Genomic DNA, 19,544 nt, shown 5'->3' on the forward strand with positions numbered 1-19,544 from the left:
CTTGCCCTACAAAATTGGAATTTAGATGACTAACCAATTAAAACAGGTTACATATTGAGTCTCCCTTATCCAAAGTGCTATGGACTAGAAGTGTTTTGGATGTTGGAATACCTATATTTGCATATTCATACATAATGAGATATCTTAGAGATGGGACCCAAGTCTAAATACAAAATGCTTTTATATTTCATATACACCTTAGACACAAAGGCTGAAGGTAATTTAACAGAAAAAGTCATCTCTAGATGCATTTAGGAAGAAGCCTTCAAATGGTCTCTAAAAGGTTCAATATGTTTTTGTTTTAATGTAAAAGTCATCTGGCCTGGTTGCTTCCTTTCAGATTCAGCATATTGTTAATTTTGAATAAGATGCTTGCTGAAATACGCTCAACTGCTCTTCTTTATGTGGTGTATGGACCTGTCTTTTTTCTTTCCATGTTATTTCTGCCTCTAGTACCAAATTTTCTGTTAAAAAGTAGTGACCAAGAAGTCATTTACTTTATTAACTGAGGGAAACTTTTATAGTACTATATTCCACTTTAACTGCTATGATTCCAGGGGTTTGCACTTTAGGCAATGTCATTTAGAATTCTAATGCCTCTGACTCTAGGATTCTGCAGGAGATGGCTATGGTGGTTAGAATGGAATATACCACTGCTAGTGTTGCTAAATCTCAGCGTCTTGTCCAGAGTCTTGAGTTTTTGTGAGTCACCTCCATGTAGAAACAAGGATGTAAATTCTCCAGTTTTGGTGGGCTCAGCTTTGGGCAAAGAGGAAAGGGCTTTGTGCAAATCTCTGGGACAGCTAGTAGAGCACAAACGTGCTGCAATTTGGAAGTCTTATTAGATGTGTTCCTTCAACTTGCAGAGACTTTCCAGACAGTCTATATATTTACTTACCGTAGTTAGCTTCTTCCTTCCCTCCCAGTCACTTTAGTAGCAGGGCTCACTGTTCAGCTCTAATATACCTTCTGGTAAGAAACAAGAATAAACTTTCCATATTCTATCTGGAAACAGCCCATTTAAGCTAAGATAGGTCTTAATTTCCAAGTCAGAAAATAGGTTGTGTGTGTGTTCTAAATAAGAAGCTGTGAGCAACTGTGGGTTTTTCTAAATGCAGGTTGACTCTCTCTTATCTGAAATTTTTAGGGCCAGAATTGTTTTGGATTTCATTTTTTTTTATTTTGGAATAATTACATATACATAATGAACTATCTTGGTGATGGGGACCAAGTATAAACATGACATTAATTTATGTTTCATATACACCTTATAAACATAGAATAGAAAATAATTTTTATTACGGCCATAGACTAGCACAGACATACACATAACTTGAAGGTAATTTTATGCACAAAAATGAAGTTTGTGTACACTGAACCATCAGAAAGCAAAGGTGTCACTATTTCAGCCACCATGAAAAATAGTTTGGCTTTTGAAATCTTTTTGATTTTGGAATTCTGTAACAGTTAAAAGATACAAAAGTTGAATGTTACACACCTTTTAATATATGAGCTTTTGTTTTAAATAATTCTTGTTAGATAAAAAATGATAGTTTAATGGAGAGGTGGGCCACTTGTGACCCTATTGATGTTCTTGGACTGCAACTCCCATCAAGTCTAGCCAACATAGCTAGGTATTAGGAATGCTGGGAGCTACTGTTCAATAACTTGTCCAATCTTTATTTAGTTTTTTCTAGAATCTAGATGTAATAGCTTCCTGCTTTGGGCCTCATTGGAAGATGATAATTATGATCTATCTAGCAGGTTTTGATGGAGACTGAAAACTGCTGTTGGAGGACTCAGTACTGCAGCTGGTCTTCCTATTGGTGACTGATCACTCTTGTATGTTGTATGACTGGAGAAGTTACCCAGATTGAGACTTCTGATGACATAATGCTACTCTGATGGGGTGGGAATTGCAGTTTCCAGCAAAGGCTTCCACTTTTCTACCCAAAACCCATTACTTCTTCCAGCAAAGCTTTGGGATGCAGAAATGGAAGCTGCTGGAATGAGTCCTCATGCAAGTCGTGACCATCCTCATTTGACTGGAGTTTGCAAATTCTACTGGCTTTGAATGTGGAATTTCCATGTAGCCATCATGACTAACAGCACCAGCTCCATGAATCTGGCTAGTTTATGGGTAGCTTTCCCTTTCCCTGCGGCCCAAGGCAACCCAGTGGGTTTCTGCGGTGGACCAGGGATTCAGACCCTGTCCTCTAGAGTTTTAGTTCAAAGCTGAACTTACTATGACTTCCTGGCTTTCAGTGCCTATATAGTGAACCATATATACACTTTATAGTGTGCATACACACAGAGAGATACCGTCTTTGTATCTTTATTTGACATGCTAAGTCCTCCAGTTTCTATTTAAAATAGTGAGGTGAATTAGTTCAAATTAAGAAAACTTTCCAGAAATCATGAAGCCACAGGAAAAAAACGTTTTTTTCCCCAGGGGAAAATGGAAATTTTTGGAAAAATGGAAAAAATGCAACATTAGCACTTTTTACAGATTGAAAGTCACTCTGTTACTTTAGGAACATAAAATATGACTACATACAGTATATACAATTTGATAAAATTATTACAATTGGTATAATAAAATACAGTCTATGCAAACAGTTATTACAAACATAATTTACTTTTTTTAGTATGTTTTTAATTGTATTGGGGTTTTTTTAATATTGTAAGCCCGTCTGAGTCCCAGTCCTGGGAGAACAGTGGGTTATAAATAAATATAATAATATAAATATAATAATACTTTAATAAATGGTTGTAACAAATGGAGTAATAATCTGCTGGTTTTACTAGTTTATGTGGAGGAGGAAAACAACAACAACAACAACACACACACAGAAGAAAACATGAACATTAGTAACAAAAAAATTATTTGTATTTCCTCTACACAGTATCAAATAGATATAAAGCACCCATTCCCTTAAAAAGAATGGGTGTGTGTGTATGGAAGGGGAGAGGGACTAAGATTCAATTAACAGGCGTGAAATTTAATCAGATTCATTTTGCGAGCTCTGGGCTGCATCCGCACTGCAGAAATATTCAAGTTTGACACCACCCTAACTGTCATGGCTCAATGCTAGAGAATCCTGGGAATTGTAGTTTGTTGTGGCACCAGAACTCTCTGACACAGAAGGCTAAATGTCTCATAAAACCACTAATTCCAGAATTCCATAGCACTGAGCCATGGCAGTTAAAGTGGTGTCAAAATGCATTATTTCTGCAGTGTGAATGCAGTCCTGGCTGTCAGTTTTAGCCTCTACTTCTGCTTTGTTATGTTTGTCATCATCACAGTTATCATGGACTTCTAAAAAACGAAGGTGTACCTGGATTAAAAGAAGCTTCTTTACCTTTTCACATGTCAGTTTATTTCTTGATTTAATGTAAGTGTTTCCAAACATAGACCAGATTCTTTCAGTGCCCCCTAAAGGAAGAAATGCATCTTTTTCTTGCATTGGAAAGTTCAGTTTGTAACCTAGGACTTGCTTGTCCTCATTCAGTACACAGAAATTAGAATAATCTGATACTGTATGTAGTTTTTAGAAATGATTTGGAGAATATATGAACACCTTGTCTTAAAATGTTTATTCATCATGCTAAAATAAACGTTCCATTATCAGTTTGCTTCCTTTTTTCAATTTTTCCAATTTTTTTTTGGGGGGGGGGAACAAAAAAGGCTTCAGGGGAAAAGGGGGGGATGTTTTGTTAATAATAAATAAAATATTTATTTATATCCTGCCTCTTCCGCTTTGAGGATTGAGGCAGGTAACAGCAGAGTTTATACAATATAAAACAATAAAAACAACAAGCCCCACAAGACCCCGGCCCAACCCTCCTTTTTTTTTCAGGCCTTCTCATCTCTAAATAAGATATAGTACATATCCTGAACTTTTCTGTCATATTAATTTTGTTAAGGAAAGAACAATAATTGAGGGTATTTGAATGGTGAATGAATAAGATATATATTGGTGGAAGCTGAAAGAAAGAGAAGAAGGATGCAGATCAGTGACCAAATTCAATTAGAACAATCCCATAATTAGTAGCACCCTTTCCAAAAGTATTGTACAATTCCCACCAGCCCCAATTGTCAACCTGGTTGGGATTAGTAGTCTAAGGCATTTGGGAAAATCTACTTTTGAAGTAACTGGTTAAAAAAGTGCCTCAGCATGCAAATCCACAGTTTCTTTGGAAATCATTGGGCTAATTAACAAATTAGCTAAAGACTCCAGGAGTGATTTAAATTAGTATCTTTCCATGTTGGTGACAGTGAAAGATTTCTGCAATCACTAATAGTTAACATAAGCTAACTATTTTAAAAACCTAACATTCCAAGCTCTGTTCTAAATATGATTAAATACAAGTTCCTCTGAAATTAATGGAGCTTGTCCTTCACCTGAAATTCATATGTGACAGATGATTATCTGTATTTGTATTTTTAGGAATATTTATATGTATTTTTACTTCTTTTATGAATTTTGTTATTGTATATAGTATTTTGTATGCTGTATTTTGTTGTTCTTATGCTGTTCTGTGACCATAATAAATATTTATCATCATATGTGAGACTGTCATCTTTTGGCCTCTGAGGGGGAGAGAAGGCTGGCCCAGTACCATCGGGCTAGCCTGAAGAAAGAGGCTCCTCCCTCCCTAACTGTCATCTTTTGGCCTCTGAGGGGGAGAGAAGGCTGGCCCAGTACCATCGGGCTAGCCTGAAGAAAGAGGCTCCTCCCTCCCTAACTGTCATCTTTCGGCCTCTGAGGGGGAGAGAAGGCTGGCCCAGTACCATCGGGCTAGCCTGAAGAAAGAGGCTCCTCCCTCCCTAACTGTCATCTTTCGGCCTCTGAGGGGGAGAGAAGGCTGGCCCAGTACCATCGGGCTAGCCTGAAGAAAGAGGCTCCTCCCTCCCTAACTGTCATCTTTCGGCCTCTGAGGGGGAGAGAAGGCTGGCCCAGTACCATCGGGCTAGCCTGAAGAAAGAGGCTCCTCCCTCCCTAACTGTCATCTTTCGGCCTCTGAGGGGGAGAGAAGGCTGGCCCAGTACCATCAGGCTAGCCTGAAGAAAGAGGCTCCTCCCTCCCTAACTGTCATCTTTCGGCCTCTGAGGGGCAGAGAAGGCTGGCCCAGTTCCATCAGGGGCTAGCCTGAAGAAGAAGAGCCCTCCCTCCGGTCCATCTGCCTTGGTCCAGGCCTCAGAGGGAGAGAAGAATGATGGACCTGATTCCCTCCCTCCCTCACCATTCCCTTCTCCTTTTGTGTCGTGTCTTTTAGATTGTAAGCCTGTGGGCAGGGAACTGTCTGTTATCCCCTCTATTGTAAACCGCTCGGATTCCCAGTGATTGGGCGGTATATAAATAAAACCTATTATTATTATTATTATTAGGGAGCCAGATACCTCAATCAGTAATTTCTAAAATCAGAGCCAGGACAGTTACCTCTAAAAAGTAATTTGTTGCTGTTATAAGACCAAGGTGTCCCAAATAGTTATAATTTTAAAAGCAATGAATTAATTTTCCATTTCTCAGTAGCTTTTAAAAGTTTCTTTTAGGCTGCTATACCCCCTGAAATGTTATAAAGTCATCCTATACACATACATGGAACTTAAAAGGTAATTTAAAAGTTACAGTTATACTACAAAAGAATGGCTTTTCTTATTCAGTTTTTTTGTAATACTACAGTTCTGTGTTCATTATTGAAGAAAAATACCTCCACAAATGCATGAGGAAGAAGATAGTGAGCCTTTGAAAGCTTGCAATTTGTATTTAGTTGTCCCAATATGGGTATCACTGTTTGCTGGCTTTTGGATGTTATTGTGCTTAACAAATGAGTAATTACTTATAGTTAGTTACTTCCAAGCTCTGCACAAAACAGCGGGGTTGAGAGGATTTAATAAAGATGTTGCTGCTACATTCATCCACATCGCCCCCCCCCCCCCATGACGCAGATGGCCATGTGCTTACTTGTCGGGCAACACTGTGTGTGGGGATGTGAGGAGGCACATAATGATGTCCTTAATGTTGCATGACACAGGGCAACATTTCATAACTTTGATTTTGGGGAGGTCCCAATCATGGAAGCTCTGTAGCTTTGTATATCTTGCATGATGTTAGGACTTAACGTGTGTAATAAGTCCCCATACAGTGTGCTCTGTATGTGAACAGGAAAACACCTGCATAGATCTACAATAATGGCATGCTCCAAATGTGAAAACCTATGGAAAATAGCCCATGGATGGAAGTCCCACAGCAGTGATTTATAAAAATTGTGACTACTTATACTGTAGTGGAATCATGCATTTGAGTCTCACTTTGAAAGGCATGAGCGGCTTTGAATGGCCTGCATTTTATTCTTCTTTTGATCGGATGATGTTGTTAATCTAAGCCATCTACATTTCTAGACAATACATTGTTCAGCATTGTGAGCCATGTTGGAATATGTGAGCCAGCTGGTTTGGTCTCATTAGCATAGTCTGTTGTCTGCTAGTGTCCTGCCCTGCTAGTGTGTCATTTCATGTCACATTAGAATTGAAATTCTATTGAAAAAATCTAATTGATAGCTGTGACCAATTGAGGGGGAAAAATGCTAACAGAAGCATGTACCATATATTTAATTTAATTCCATGTTCTCTTATGACAGAGAGCAGATTATACCAAGCAAACCTTCTTCTGGCTATAGCATCTTAGTCTACATTGTAAACTGAGCAAAATATGGGTTTGTAATACTGTATGTGGTTTAAGACTGTACTCAATGATCAGTGAGTTTAAATGTTGAATAGAGGCAATTATTTTTGTTAGAAAAATGTGTGCCTTCAAATCATTTCTGATTCATGGTCACCCTGAGGCAACCCTATTGTGGGGTTTTCCTGGCAAGATTTGTTCGGGGGGGGCTTGCCATTGCTTTCTCTTGAGGCTGAGAGAGTGTGACTCAAAGTCACCCAGTAGATATTAATGGCTGAGCGGGAGTTAAAACTCTGGTCTCCTAGAGTCCTAGTTCAGCACTCAGACCACTATGCTGCTGTTTTGTAGGAAAATTGTCGTATATTTCCAAATAAGTCTGAGATAACTTATTAAATGTCAAAAAATGAAAATGATAATAGTAGAGGCTGCTTGTATGTTGTGTGGGATGTAGTGTTTGAAGTATAGCTTCATGTCAATGGGGGATTAATGCTGGGATTAAAGATGTAATTCATTAGCATTGTTTTGAGATTATAAGGTTAGCATTGCAAACAGAGCAGAGCTTTTATCCAGCTGTGGCCAGCTGTATCCACCTGTGTGTGTCCGCCAGTGGAACATACACCCCTTCCCCTTTGAAGGAATGGGACTGCTTTGAGTTCAGATTTGGGCTGTATGTGGAGGTTTGAAAGGGGAGGAGAGGGAAGGGAAATATCAGTAAATAAGAAGGCCATTTGTTCAAAATTGGCTAAAACCCAGAAACCTTTCCTGTTTGTTTTTTGAAATTATGAAATTATGTTTTTGCACAGTCCTTACTCTTGTGTACGTTTAATCTTGATTAAAATTTTGGGAGGCATAAAAAAAGGTTCATGGTGTTCAGAAAGCATAACTGAAATTGCTAAACATGACTGAACAGAAGAAGCTCGCCTTCTCCTTATGACATTGCATGTTGTACTTTCTGCCTGGTACACCATGTTATACTACTCTTCGTTGTGCTCATGAGCTGTAGCACTGGCGCTTTCCTGCAGAAGTTCAAGGTTTAAATAGTTCAAAAAAGAGTAGGGCACTTTTTAGAGAGCTTATACATTTTAGCCAACTTCTGGTTTCAGGGTGAGATCAGAAACAATTAGACTTGGATGTTGATTGAAAATGTGTCCAGATTCTTCTTTTATCTCAACAGTTTATAGAACAAGGTCATAATGCTGTCATTTATGGGACAGAAAATAACAGACGCAAAAACTTCAGAGAAAGCTTTCATAGCTTGTTTTTTTTTAGGAGCTCTTTATTCTTCTGCGTAATATGCACTCAGGATATATTCAACAGTTATATATGTACAATATTCAACTGTGATTCCCATATTAAATGGCAGGCACATGTGCCATGTACTCATTGCATGGTTCCTGCTGGACACCATAATGACTGTGGAGATTATTAAATTCTCTAAACATGAGGAGTTTCAGGGAGTATATACAGGGAAGTAGCTGTTGACTATTCTTCAGCCCTGGCATATGTCCATGGTGTGTATATATATTTCAAATAATATATGTTATTCAGTGGTCCTCATTTTAAAGCAAATTGAATTCTTTTCTTTTCTTTTAGATGGCTGTTAGTTTTGAAATCTTGAGTGAAAGGTATTTTCCTCATTCTTCCTCTCAGGATATGTAGCACCCATGTAAAAAGTAGACAGGGCCATAAATTAAGGTTTACAGCCTTGCTCTGCAGAGCATTAAATAAAAGGATAAATTCTCACCCAGCCTTTGTGGATGTGTTATTAAAGGCAGATGTTTCTGTAAAGGCAGAAAGGTTTACCAGAGGAATTAATTGTATATGTATATAAAAACCTACTGCAAGTCTGGAATGGTTCCATAGGTGTCAAACTGAGGTAACTGGCAGTTTCCTTTAGACTCGTATGAATTTTTTTTGGCTGGGACACACCTTTTTTCAGTGCAGAGATTTATTTCTTGTGAAATGAGAGTGAAATGCAAATGTTTACAGTAGATTAATTAACCTATTGTCTCTTCTCCTTTTTTAGTCATCATAAATGAAGATGCAATAAGGGTGCAGTGATTAGGTTAATAGCCACTGCCATTGCCCTGCTCTTCAATTGGTCTTGCTATTTTTAATTTTCTTATGACAATTTTCTCATCCTTTTGGATGAATATGCTACTCTCATTCTCTCCTCCCTCAAATTGAGACTTAGTGTTCACAAAATAAAAACACATGGGAAAAACTGAAATGTAGCTAATGTAGAAGGGAGAGCCAAAAGATGTCTGTGTAATTTAAGAGTATAACTGAAGAGTTGGACATAAATTGCACAGTAAGGTCCAACTGGAGCTCAGGGAAATAAATTAAAAGCTAAAGAGATACATCTAGGGAAGGCAAAACTAATACTGTATTGTAAACATACAGTTGCCATCTGTATCCACGGATTCCTTAGCTACGGATTCAACAATCCATGGGTTGAAAATAATTTTAAAATATGTAAATTTCAAAAAACAAATTTTGATTTTGCCATTTTATATATGGGATGCCATTTTACTATGCCATTGTATTGGACTTGAGTCTCTGTGGATTTTGTATTCATGGGGGTGTATTCTCTGGAACCAAACCCCAGTGAACACCAAGAGGCCACTGCATTTCAGACTCTTGCTTCTCCAAGGATCTTGTCTATATCCTCAAGCTGCACAAAAGTCAAATGGGAGGAATTTTACTAGACCTGGTTTATGTTGCAGCTGAGTGTTAACATACTTTGTGTACCAGGGTACAATTGAAAGATTCATATCATTTCCACCATTCTTTCCTGTCTTTGAAAAGTTACTTGATAAGATTGCTCCCTGCAGCAGCATTTTTTTCCAGTCACCCAGTCCAGTCTTAAATGACACAAGCTACAAACAAATGTATCTTTCATCTTCTGGATGCTATTCTGTGATTACAGTGATTCATTACTGGCTGGTTATTGGAAGATTTTGTGTGGCCTTTTTAAAAGAATATCTGCACTTTTTAAAGGAATATCTGGTCTTATGTGTAGAATAATACAATAATGAAGAAACCAGAATATCTTAAATTTTGTTTTCCACCTTAACTTCCAATCTTATTAATTCATCAACTACATTTAAATGATGCTACCCTAATATGAATATTAGAACACTACTAATAAGAGGGGGGCGGGGGTAAGAAACTGCTCCATACTCAATCCAGCCTCTCATCCATATAGCTTAATATATATTGACTGGCAGTGGTTATCAGGTAGTTTTTCTCCCCAGTCTGAAGAAGCTGGGATTTGAACGATAACATTTCTATGAAAAGCTAAGCTATAGTTCAAAATTATTGGCAAAAGCCATAATTAGATCTGAGAATTATAGTTAAGTGAAAAGCAAAAATGATTAGGCAGCCCGGAAAGTAGTTAAAATCCAGGTATATCTGAAATTATTTTGTGTGTGTGTGTAGTTTTGTATAACAGTTCAAAAGAAAATCTGGAGATTTGATAGTTAATAATAATAAATAAACTGTTTATTTGTATCCCGCTTTTCCTTTGCAGATCAAAGTGGGTTACAGTAAGTACAACAATGTACAAATTTTACAATGGTATTCATATATAAAAGCACAAGCAATGCAATGAAACAAGTTAAAAACAGGATAAAAAATTACAAAATTAAAAGCACAACAGTGGCTAGCATAAAATGCAGGTGCAACAACACATCGGGGAGAGAGCAGATGTTACATTGGCCGGTTACAGACCGGCACTTTAGTGCGTGACGAGCACGCACTAGGGTTACAAAAGGGCGGTGCTTCCGCACCGCCCTAACCCTAGTGCGTGCTCATCACGCACTAAACGGCGGCGGCCCTTCCATACGGCCGCCGCCGCGAGGACGTCACGGCCGCGCCGCCTCTACACGGGGCGGCACGGACGTGACGTCCTTGCTCCGCGCCAGGGCACTTAGTGCTCCCTGAATACGGAGCAGGAAGGAGCTCCATTTCGGAGCTCCTTCCTGGTTTAGTCCGCTGGGCACAGCCTTCAGACGGCTGCACCCAGTGGACTAAAAGAGAAAGGGGCCAAGCGGCCCCTTTCTCCTTCTCCCCGCCGCCGCGGGGTGTCTTTGGGGCTTGAAGCCTTAGGGACACCCCTTTTCAGGCTGCGGGGAAGCGGCGTTTTGCTGCTTCCCCGCAGCCTGAAAAGCGGCGGATTGGGGCCTCAGCGGCTGCCACTCTGCACGCTGAGGCCCCGATACACCAGGGAAAGGGGCGGGTGCAGCCGGCCCCAAATGGGCGGTCTATAACCCGCCATTGTCTGGGGGAAAGCCTGTTGGAAGAGGAAGGTTCCTGAATGAGTCAAGGGAGGTGACCGAGCGGAGCTCACCAGGAAGGGAGTTCCAGAGCTGTGGGGACGAGCTGGAAAATGCCCTTTGTGCAGTCACAGAGTATTTCGTAGCTGGAACTCTCAGCAATTGCTTCCCAGCTGACCTGAGAGTGCAGGGCGGATTATATGGGGAGAGGCGGTCCTCCAAGTACCCTGGGCCCAAGCCATTGTTGAATTGGCAAACCTATGTACAGAGTGGAATGCTTTGAGTAGGACCCAAGTAAGTTTCTAGTTTCTTAAGGCAGCCTTCTCTAAGTACTCTCCAAATGTCTGTTGGACTACAGCTGTTCTCTTACAGGTGGAGTGATGGTAGGTTCAGTTCTTCATAACTTGAAGGCACTAGTTTGGGGAAGCCTTGGGCCTTGTAAGCATTGTGTGAGAGACCCATATCATGATTTGCTCTTCATCACTCAAGTGGCCTTTGATATTGCTCTAACTACATCCCATCAGAAAATAAAATTAAAACCAGTCTGCAAAGTGCACACTCACACAGTTACATATATTAATTCACTCAGATCTGTAAGTGGAGAATTAGTTTATGTAGCTCTTTCGCTCTGTGGGAGTGTGAACTTCACAGACTACTTTTAGATTACATATGTTATATGTTTCTGATTTTCTAGGCACAGTTGAGTATATCTGTATTAAGAGATAGTGGTTGAGATCCTACCTTGAACCAGCATAGCATAAATATCTGCTGGCAGAGTTATGCTACAAAGCCCCTCTACTGAATACCAGCATCATGCAAGTTATGTGGATCAGTGATCAATGTACATGATTGGCACAATGTACAAAGGCAATACACACTTAAAGACAATGAGTATTCACATACTATTCTGCATGCTTAAATGCACAACAGCCCTGCATGCATACATCCACTTACACTTCCATCAGCAGGATACAACTGTTGCACGTTGTCCAAAATTACAGTTGGCCCATGGTATAAGCTATGGATTGGTTCTAGAACTCCTTGTGAATACCAAAATCTGTGGCAGCTTTACAGAATGCATCATTTAGAGGCATGATTTCCTCTAGTTTAATGTGTTCAAGCTGTATATACTTTGAATACATTGAAGACCCATGACTTCATCATTGAGGGTAGTTACTCCACCAATGCAAGTGACAGCTTTCTGTCACCATTGTCATGTTCATAATTCCTATGCCCAAATTATCAGATGGTGACTAATCTTCTGGTGACAGGCTTCTCCTTATCTCGATTAGTCTTTGGACAGAAGACATGTGGTCCACTACTGAGGCTATTCTGAAAACTATACTAGCTTGAGCTGTGCAGACATAGGCCTCAAAAGCCCAGGGTTACCACCAGACTGCAATGAGGTGGCAGAGTAGGACTCCGTGGATAGCTGAGATATACAGTCCTGGGAACCACATCTTGAGAACTCCAGAATTCATGGTTGTCTGTCAAAAAAGGCAGCAGATGGAAGAATGGCTGTTTTTAAATAATCATGAAAGTCATCTGGCATTGTCAGCTTTCAAATGTGCATGACAATATTCGTGTTCATGTGTGGATCAATATGCAAAAATAATAATAATAAATACCATTGATTCTGTTTTAGTACCAATGGTATTGATGTAAAGTTGTTTGTTAGCAGTGCTTTTTGTAAACACCTTTCATAGTGCAAGCATATGATAAAGTGAATAATAAACTTCTGAGCTTAGATTAAACGGCTACAGGACTGGCATTCTACATTGGAATGTGCTCTAATAGATTTGCCTTGTGAGCCTGTTATTCAGAATTTCACATTTTTAGGTTTTAAAACCTCATTGGGAAAAAAGACTTTGCTTGGGTGGGTGCCTGTTGGAAAAAACATTGCTAGTTAAATAGCATGATGCACTCAATAGTTACTGTTCTTTTGTTCAGATTTTTGCCATTTGGCTCCCAATAATTTGTATGTCTTTAACAGATACTGCCTCAAAAAATACTTTCCACTGGCTTGCAAAGTGTGTTGCATTTCTTCCAGATAAAATCACTCTCTATGTTTCTTTCTATCCACCTCCCCACCCCCTGGCCATTCTTTCTAGGTCAGAGGCAACCCCGAACCTCAAGTCACATGGTACAGAAATGGGCATCTCTTGACACAGGGAGAACGTTGTGTGGTAGACTGCAGCATTCGAGGGCTTTTCACTTTGACAATCAAAGGAGTGCAGGAGGAAGATGGTGGCCCATACACATGTGAGGCCAGAAATGCGGGTGGTCTTCGCCAGGTGACAGTGGAATTAACAGTGGAAGGTGAGAGGATTGTCAGTCTGATGCTTATCACATACAGTGTGCTTGGTGCTTTGAGGCAAAACAAAAAAGAAGTTGTTATTGTGTGCCTTCAAGTAATTTCTGACCTAGGGCGACCCTAAGGTGAACCTATCATGGGTTTTTATTGGCATGATTTGTTCAGAGCCACGTAGCCTTTGCCTCCCCTTAAGGCTCAGAACATATGACTTGCCTTAGACCACCCAGTGGGTTTCCACAGCTGAGTGGGGATTCAAACCTTGGTCTCCAGAGTTGGAGTCCCATACTCAAACCACTATACCCCACTGGTTTTCAGAGAACTAGATTGGAGTAAAACAAATTTAAAATCTGCTTGAAGAGAAGAATTTTATAGCTGTGAAAATAAACAATGGTTATTCCTAGATGGAAGGAGCACAACTACTGGGCTAAAGTCACTCCCACATCAGTAGTTTCAGTTGTCTGCAAGTGAAGCCTTGGGGAAGCATTTATGAAATGCTCATGATCCACTTGAAGGCAATCTGCTGCTGAATCCAGCTCCCAAACTGATCATGGGGCTTTCATTTGAATAGGAGGAATTAGGTGATGGACTGCATACAACATAATTATATGATTGCCCCCCCCCCCAACTTATCCTCCAGTCTGGAGAAAGTAAAAGGGGAACAGTTTCCCTGTCCCGCTCTCTTATAGTACTAGGACCCCAGGTAAACCCCTAAATCTGAATACTGGGAGCTGAAAGGAAGCATACTGCTTTATACAAGACATAGTTGCCTTGTGGAACGCTATGGTATAGTAATGGCTACCGCCTTTGATAGTCTTAATGGGGTACTAAAATTTATGGCACATAGGTCTGCCAGTGGTTACTAGTCATGAACATTATATATGGCTTCTTGCATGCCTTTTAATACCAGTTGCTTGGTAATATTAGTGAAAGAGTGCTGTTGCCCTCATATCCCACTTGTGGGACTTTTTACAAGTGTTTGCTTGGCCTTTGGTCACTGTGTGACTAGAATGCTGAACTAAGTTGGTCATTGGTCTGATCCAACATTACTTTTCCTAGGTTCTTGTATGCATGTGTGTGGTGTGTGCCTTCAAGTCATTTCTGATTTATGGTGACTCTAAGGCTAACCTATCATGGGATTTTCTTTGCAAGTTTCTTTCAGAGGAGGTTTGCCATTGCTGTCTCCTGAGGCTGAGAGACTGTGACTTGTCCAAGGTCACCCAATGAGTTTTATGGCCAGACATGGAATCAAACTCTGACAGTGTCCATTTTGATTTTCTCTGGAAATGTTTTATACTGACACTGAAATCTCTTTGCCTGTGTAGTGTGTTCTTTCTGATAGAATCATAGAATCATAGAGTTGGAAGAGACCGCATGGGCCAACCAGTCCAACCCCCTGCCATGCAGGAAATCCAAATCAAAGCATCCCTGACAGATGGCCATCTAGCCTCTGCTTAAAGACCTCCAAGGAAGGAGACTCCACTACACTCCAAGGGAGTGTGTTCCAGTGTTGAACAACCCTTACTGTCAGGAAGTTCTTCCTAATGTTAAGCTGGAATCTCTTTTCCTGGAGCTTGCATCCATTGTTCCAGGTCCTGTTCTCGGAGCAGCAGAAAACAAGCTTGTTCCCTCCTCAATATTATCTTCACATATCTTAGACAGTTCAAAGGAGTTTGTGGTCATTATTTGAGTCATTCCTAAAACAGATCCCTCAGCATACATCACGGTTGTTATCCTCGTTGCAGATGTCATAATTCATTTGCTTCATAGGCCACTTTTCTCCCAAAATGATACTCAAAGTGGCTTGCAATGCAAGTTTAAAACTAAATAACCAAAACAACATTTCATATAGTTTAAAAGGCATTAAATGATCAATCTAGTTTAAAACACTACCTGAAGACATTAATCTAAAACAATTAAAATGTTTAAAGCTCTTATTACATGTTTTAAAAAGCCAGCATACCTGTAGCAGCATCCTAGGGCAACTGAATTTAAGAGAGAACAGCTTGTCTAAAGCTCATCATGGAAATGGGATATTCTGGTTTACAGGTAAGTCTTGGTCACTACACTTTTTGTTTCTGTGTTTGCATCTGAGGTTATCATTATTTCCAGAAACATACATTTAATTTTTTTCAAGATTTATTGATCATTTCATGATCTCTGTTCTGCAAAGGATTTATTTAATATTATCTAGCTGTGGTTATTTGTAAGTAACGCTGCCCATACCCAGTAGATGGTGCTAAACCTCCAGTGATAATATGCTGTTGCCAACTTGAGGATTTCAGTGGATCATATAAAGCAGGGGTTCTGTCTTGGCTTCATAAAAGGGCATTGCCAAAAGGTTGGCAGCTGGAGAATCTGAATTCAAATGACGCTACTTGTTTTTCTCTTGTGAGAAAATGTAAATGTTCCCCTGAAAAATGAATAAGCAATCTTTAGAAATACGAAGGGACATGGCAAAGAATCAGACCTGTTTGAGAGTATGTAGAAATCTTAGTGAAGTCATAAATCATAAAGTCATAAACTTTCAATGAGAGTTTCTGATAGTGTATATGATTTCGATTTTTAGTCTTTTTGCTTAATATGGCTGAGTAACACACTATGCTGAAAGGCTCACCTGTTTTAGAAAGGAACATTTTTTTCCATCTCCAGTAGTAGAGCACATAACCGGTGTGTTGTAATGGTCTGAGCACTGGACTATGACTCTGGAGATCAGAGTTCAGCTTCCTGCTTGGCCATGGAAATCTGCTGGTTGATCATAGGGTGAGTCAGTTTCTCAGCCTCACAGTGAAGCACTAGCAAAAATCCCTTTGAAGAGATCTTGCCAAGAAAACCTTGTGATAGGCTTGCCTTAGGGTCACTATAAGTCAGAAGTGACTTGAAGACATACAGCAACAAAGTGGCACATGAGCAGCATAAAAAGCGGGTAGCATGGGACATGTGCCTTTTCTGTAGAAGATAGTGGACCAATGGGGAAGTGATGGGTGGGAGGATTTTAAAAAACACAAAGAACCCATAATTTGTAAATCCACAGCTACTGTAAATCCAAAAGAAGCTGCAGTAAAATGCAGTTCTCATAAACATTTTTGTAACTTATTGTCTTTATATTTTCTTCTTATAGGAATTGTTTTGAAGAAGTACAGCCTGCCTTCCAGTACTAAAGGTTCTGGGTAAGAAGTCTAGTGGTGTTCATGTTCCCAGGATGCATCCACACTGGAGAAATAATCCAGTTTGATATCATTTTAACTGCCATGGCTCAATGCTATGGAATTCTGGGAACTGTAATTTTGTGAGATATTTAGTCTTCTCTGGTGCTCCAACAAACTATAAATCTTAGAATTCATAGAATCATATAGTCATAGAATTATATTCCATGGCATGAAGCCATGACAGTTAAAGTGGTGTCAAACTGGATTATTTCTGCATTGTGGATACAGCCCTAGAGCAGAAATCTGTTGCTAGTTTTTGCAACAAGCCTGGCATTGAAAGAGTTTTGTCTTTTATTTTTAAGGGCAAATTTTCTCCCTTGCTATTAGCATTATAAATATTCTGCTCTATTCAAAAGCATCTCCTGTCAGCAAGAAATTATGGAAAATGTTGGTAACATGTTTTAATCTCTTAGGATTCCCCGATGTCGTTTAGTACATAATGCACGAAATGTGTGATTGCATTATACACATCTGTTTTTCCCTTCTTTTTTTTTTAAAGAAAAAACACTTGATTTGGGTCCTGGGAGACTCATAACAATAGAATATCCCAGTGGTACTTAATTTAAGAAAAACTGATAAATATATTAAATTTATTTTATATACTGTGTAGCTTTGGCCTTAAAGCCTTCTCTGTTTTACTATGAAGATATAAAGACAAGCAGCTATTCTATTTTTAAATTGAAAATGAAGGCTTAACAAGCGAGACCCAAATAAATTATTTTCCAGTTCTTGTGGTTTTGTTTTGTTTTGTTTTGTTTTTTAGGTCTCTGGTGTTTTTTCTGGGGGCAGGGAAGGGTTTTTGGAATGCAGCTCACAGAATCTTCCAGTTGGCATGGGAGTTGTGATACTAAAAGAGAGCATTTCCAAACTCTACTGCCTATTGGAAACTTCACAAGGACCTTGTTTAATTAAGAATTAGAAGGCTGTCCCTTTTCCACTCATGTTATAATTTTCATATCACAGTAACTTCCTTGGGCTAAGGCCATATGTGGTTTCTCACAGTGTTCCAATATCTTGTAGAAACAGAAAGAGATGGGCACAACTTGATCGCTTATGGGTAAGCTGTTGTGTGGTCCAGTAAAGTTTTTGGTTGCCTGAAACTCATGACTTCACTTTTATCACCATTGACCATCTTCTGCCAATGTATGACTATGATGTTTGCCACTGGATGATCATTGACAAACATAAATTTGGGTGCCTGCATGAGTTTGGGGGCCATTTCACACTGTGAGCTCATATCTCAATGCTATTTAGAGCGGAAAGTGATCGTCATTTGTGATCTACCACTAAAATAACTTTTTTCTGTGACTCAGTTGTGAGCAGAGGTGGGTCAACACTGCTCCCAAGAAAAAAGTGAAATATTTTAATATATAAAGACACAGGTTAACAGGAAAACCACTTCCAGTTTTTGTCTTTGACTGATGTTTTAGGATGGTGGAATTCTCAGAATTGCAATGATATGGATGTCATTCTTAAATCTGAGAGTAAAGTTTAAACCATGTTGGTATGAAACAAACCTTGATCACCACCAATATTTTCTAAGATCACATGATGCTTACACTCATCTTTTGGTTATTTTTGAAAGAGAGATCACTTGCCCAATGAGCAGACTAATAGGTCTGTAGGCTATGCCAATTGACTAGACCCTTTTGCTGGCAAGTAGAGGCATTTCCTATTGTTGCAGGAGTTGATTTCAGAAGCCAGTCAAATTGATGTATGATAAGATTCATGTTCTGTGCCATTGTTACAAAATAGATTCTGTATATCCCTTCATTACCTTCTAATTCCTATTTTTTTTACAGAAAGTCTGCATATTAACTGTGCAGCTATAGAATATTTCCAGATTGCTTCTTGGTGCTGAAGGACTGACCCATCTCTTCTCTGCCCATTTGTTTATATCATGTATGCCAGTTTTGCTTTACATGAATGTTTGCTAGTTTACCATTAAGAATGATAATCAAAAGAAGAATTGTAAGATTCCTTCCTTCATTACAAGCCAGCCACTCAGAATAAAAACCTGAAGCACCTCTACTTATCCCCTTGTTATTAGGTGATTGAGACAGAAGTGTAGAATCTGAATACCAAAAATCATTATAGGTTTAGCAGAAATTTTCAGAATAAGTTAATGGATATTTTTGCAAAGAGTTTTAATTTCAATATGAGTGGGGGAAAGTTCTTGGTGAAGGTAAGTGGGGTCCTTCATGGGAGGCTTGCCTCCCTCCCTTCCAGTTTGTCCCCCTACAGTAGTGGAGGGCTCACAACCTATCAGGGCTGCCAGTGTGCCCCTAGGACCTTCTGACTCCCCACCCCCTCCTGGTTTCAGGCACAAAATAATCCTTTTTAAAAGCAACTGGACATAACCAGAACATTTTAGGCCACAGGACTAAGGTCTAGAAAAAAGTGAAAATAGCACCCAAATGCTCAGAAATTGCTCACCCCTGCCTTATAGTATCCCCTTCTCCAATTAGTTCTTTTACCTACATTATATGACATTGAGGGCATGGAACAATAAATGCTCATGAGGTAGGGGTAATTTTACTAAACCCTTGTATTCTGAAAACTTCCTCAACTTTTTTCTTGACTTTTTTTGAGGAAAGAGATAAGGAGTCAGGTAAATTCTGGATCAATCCAAGGGAAGCCTTGAGTAAGGCCCCATACAGACAGGCCAAAATAAAGCTGCTTTGGGTCACTTTGGAAGTATGCTGTTTAAATGATGCACGCATCCTAAGAGTCTGGAATCCATGCCTAAAGACTGGACCATGGCTTTGGCGCAGCAACCGGACTCTTAGGACTCATGCATAATTTAAACAGCATACCTCTAAAGTGACCCGAAGCAGCTTTATTTTGGCCTGTCTGTATGGGCCCTAAGTTGTCCACATCTATTGCACAGCCAAAGTTACAGAGTGCTACTTGGAAGTTACAGAATAAAAATAAGGTGGTTTAATCAACTTTTGGGTGATGGAAATTCTTCTGCACTTGTGAAATAAATTCAGGAAAATCTGGCCAAGAAGGGAGATTAGATTGTTCATTATAATTAGGGTTTCTCCTGTCTATTGTTACT

At 39.5% G+C, this 19,544-nt stretch overlaps 1 protein-coding gene across 5 annotated transcripts in view; it reads left to right on the forward strand.

Annotated features, from left to right (window-relative positions):
• Positions 1-19,544, forward strand: part of MYLK (myosin light chain kinase) — a 206,922-nt gene that overhangs the window by 25,785 nt on the left and 161,593 nt on the right. For 3 of the 5 annotated variants that reach the window (XM_089520242.1, XM_089520243.1, XM_089520246.1), the window contains exons 2-3: positions 13,075-13,282; positions 16,396-16,444. In XM_089520242.1, coding sequence (XP_089376368.1) covers positions 13,075-13,282; positions 16,396-16,444 — 257 coding nt within the window. Of the gene's footprint in view, positions 1-13,074; positions 13,283-16,395; positions 16,445-17,454; positions 17,541-19,544 lie in introns of those variants that run through there. The other 2 variants (XM_089520244.1, XM_089520245.1) reach the window with 1 other exon arrangement.

Source organism: Sceloporus occidentalis, unplaced genomic scaffold, assembly GCF_023333645.1.
Source record: "Sceloporus occidentalis isolate IW3139 unplaced genomic scaffold, rSceOcc1.0.p SCAF_4, whole genome shotgun sequence".
Taxonomy (NCBI): Eukaryota; Metazoa; Chordata; class Lepidosauria; order Squamata; family Phrynosomatidae; genus Sceloporus; species Sceloporus occidentalis.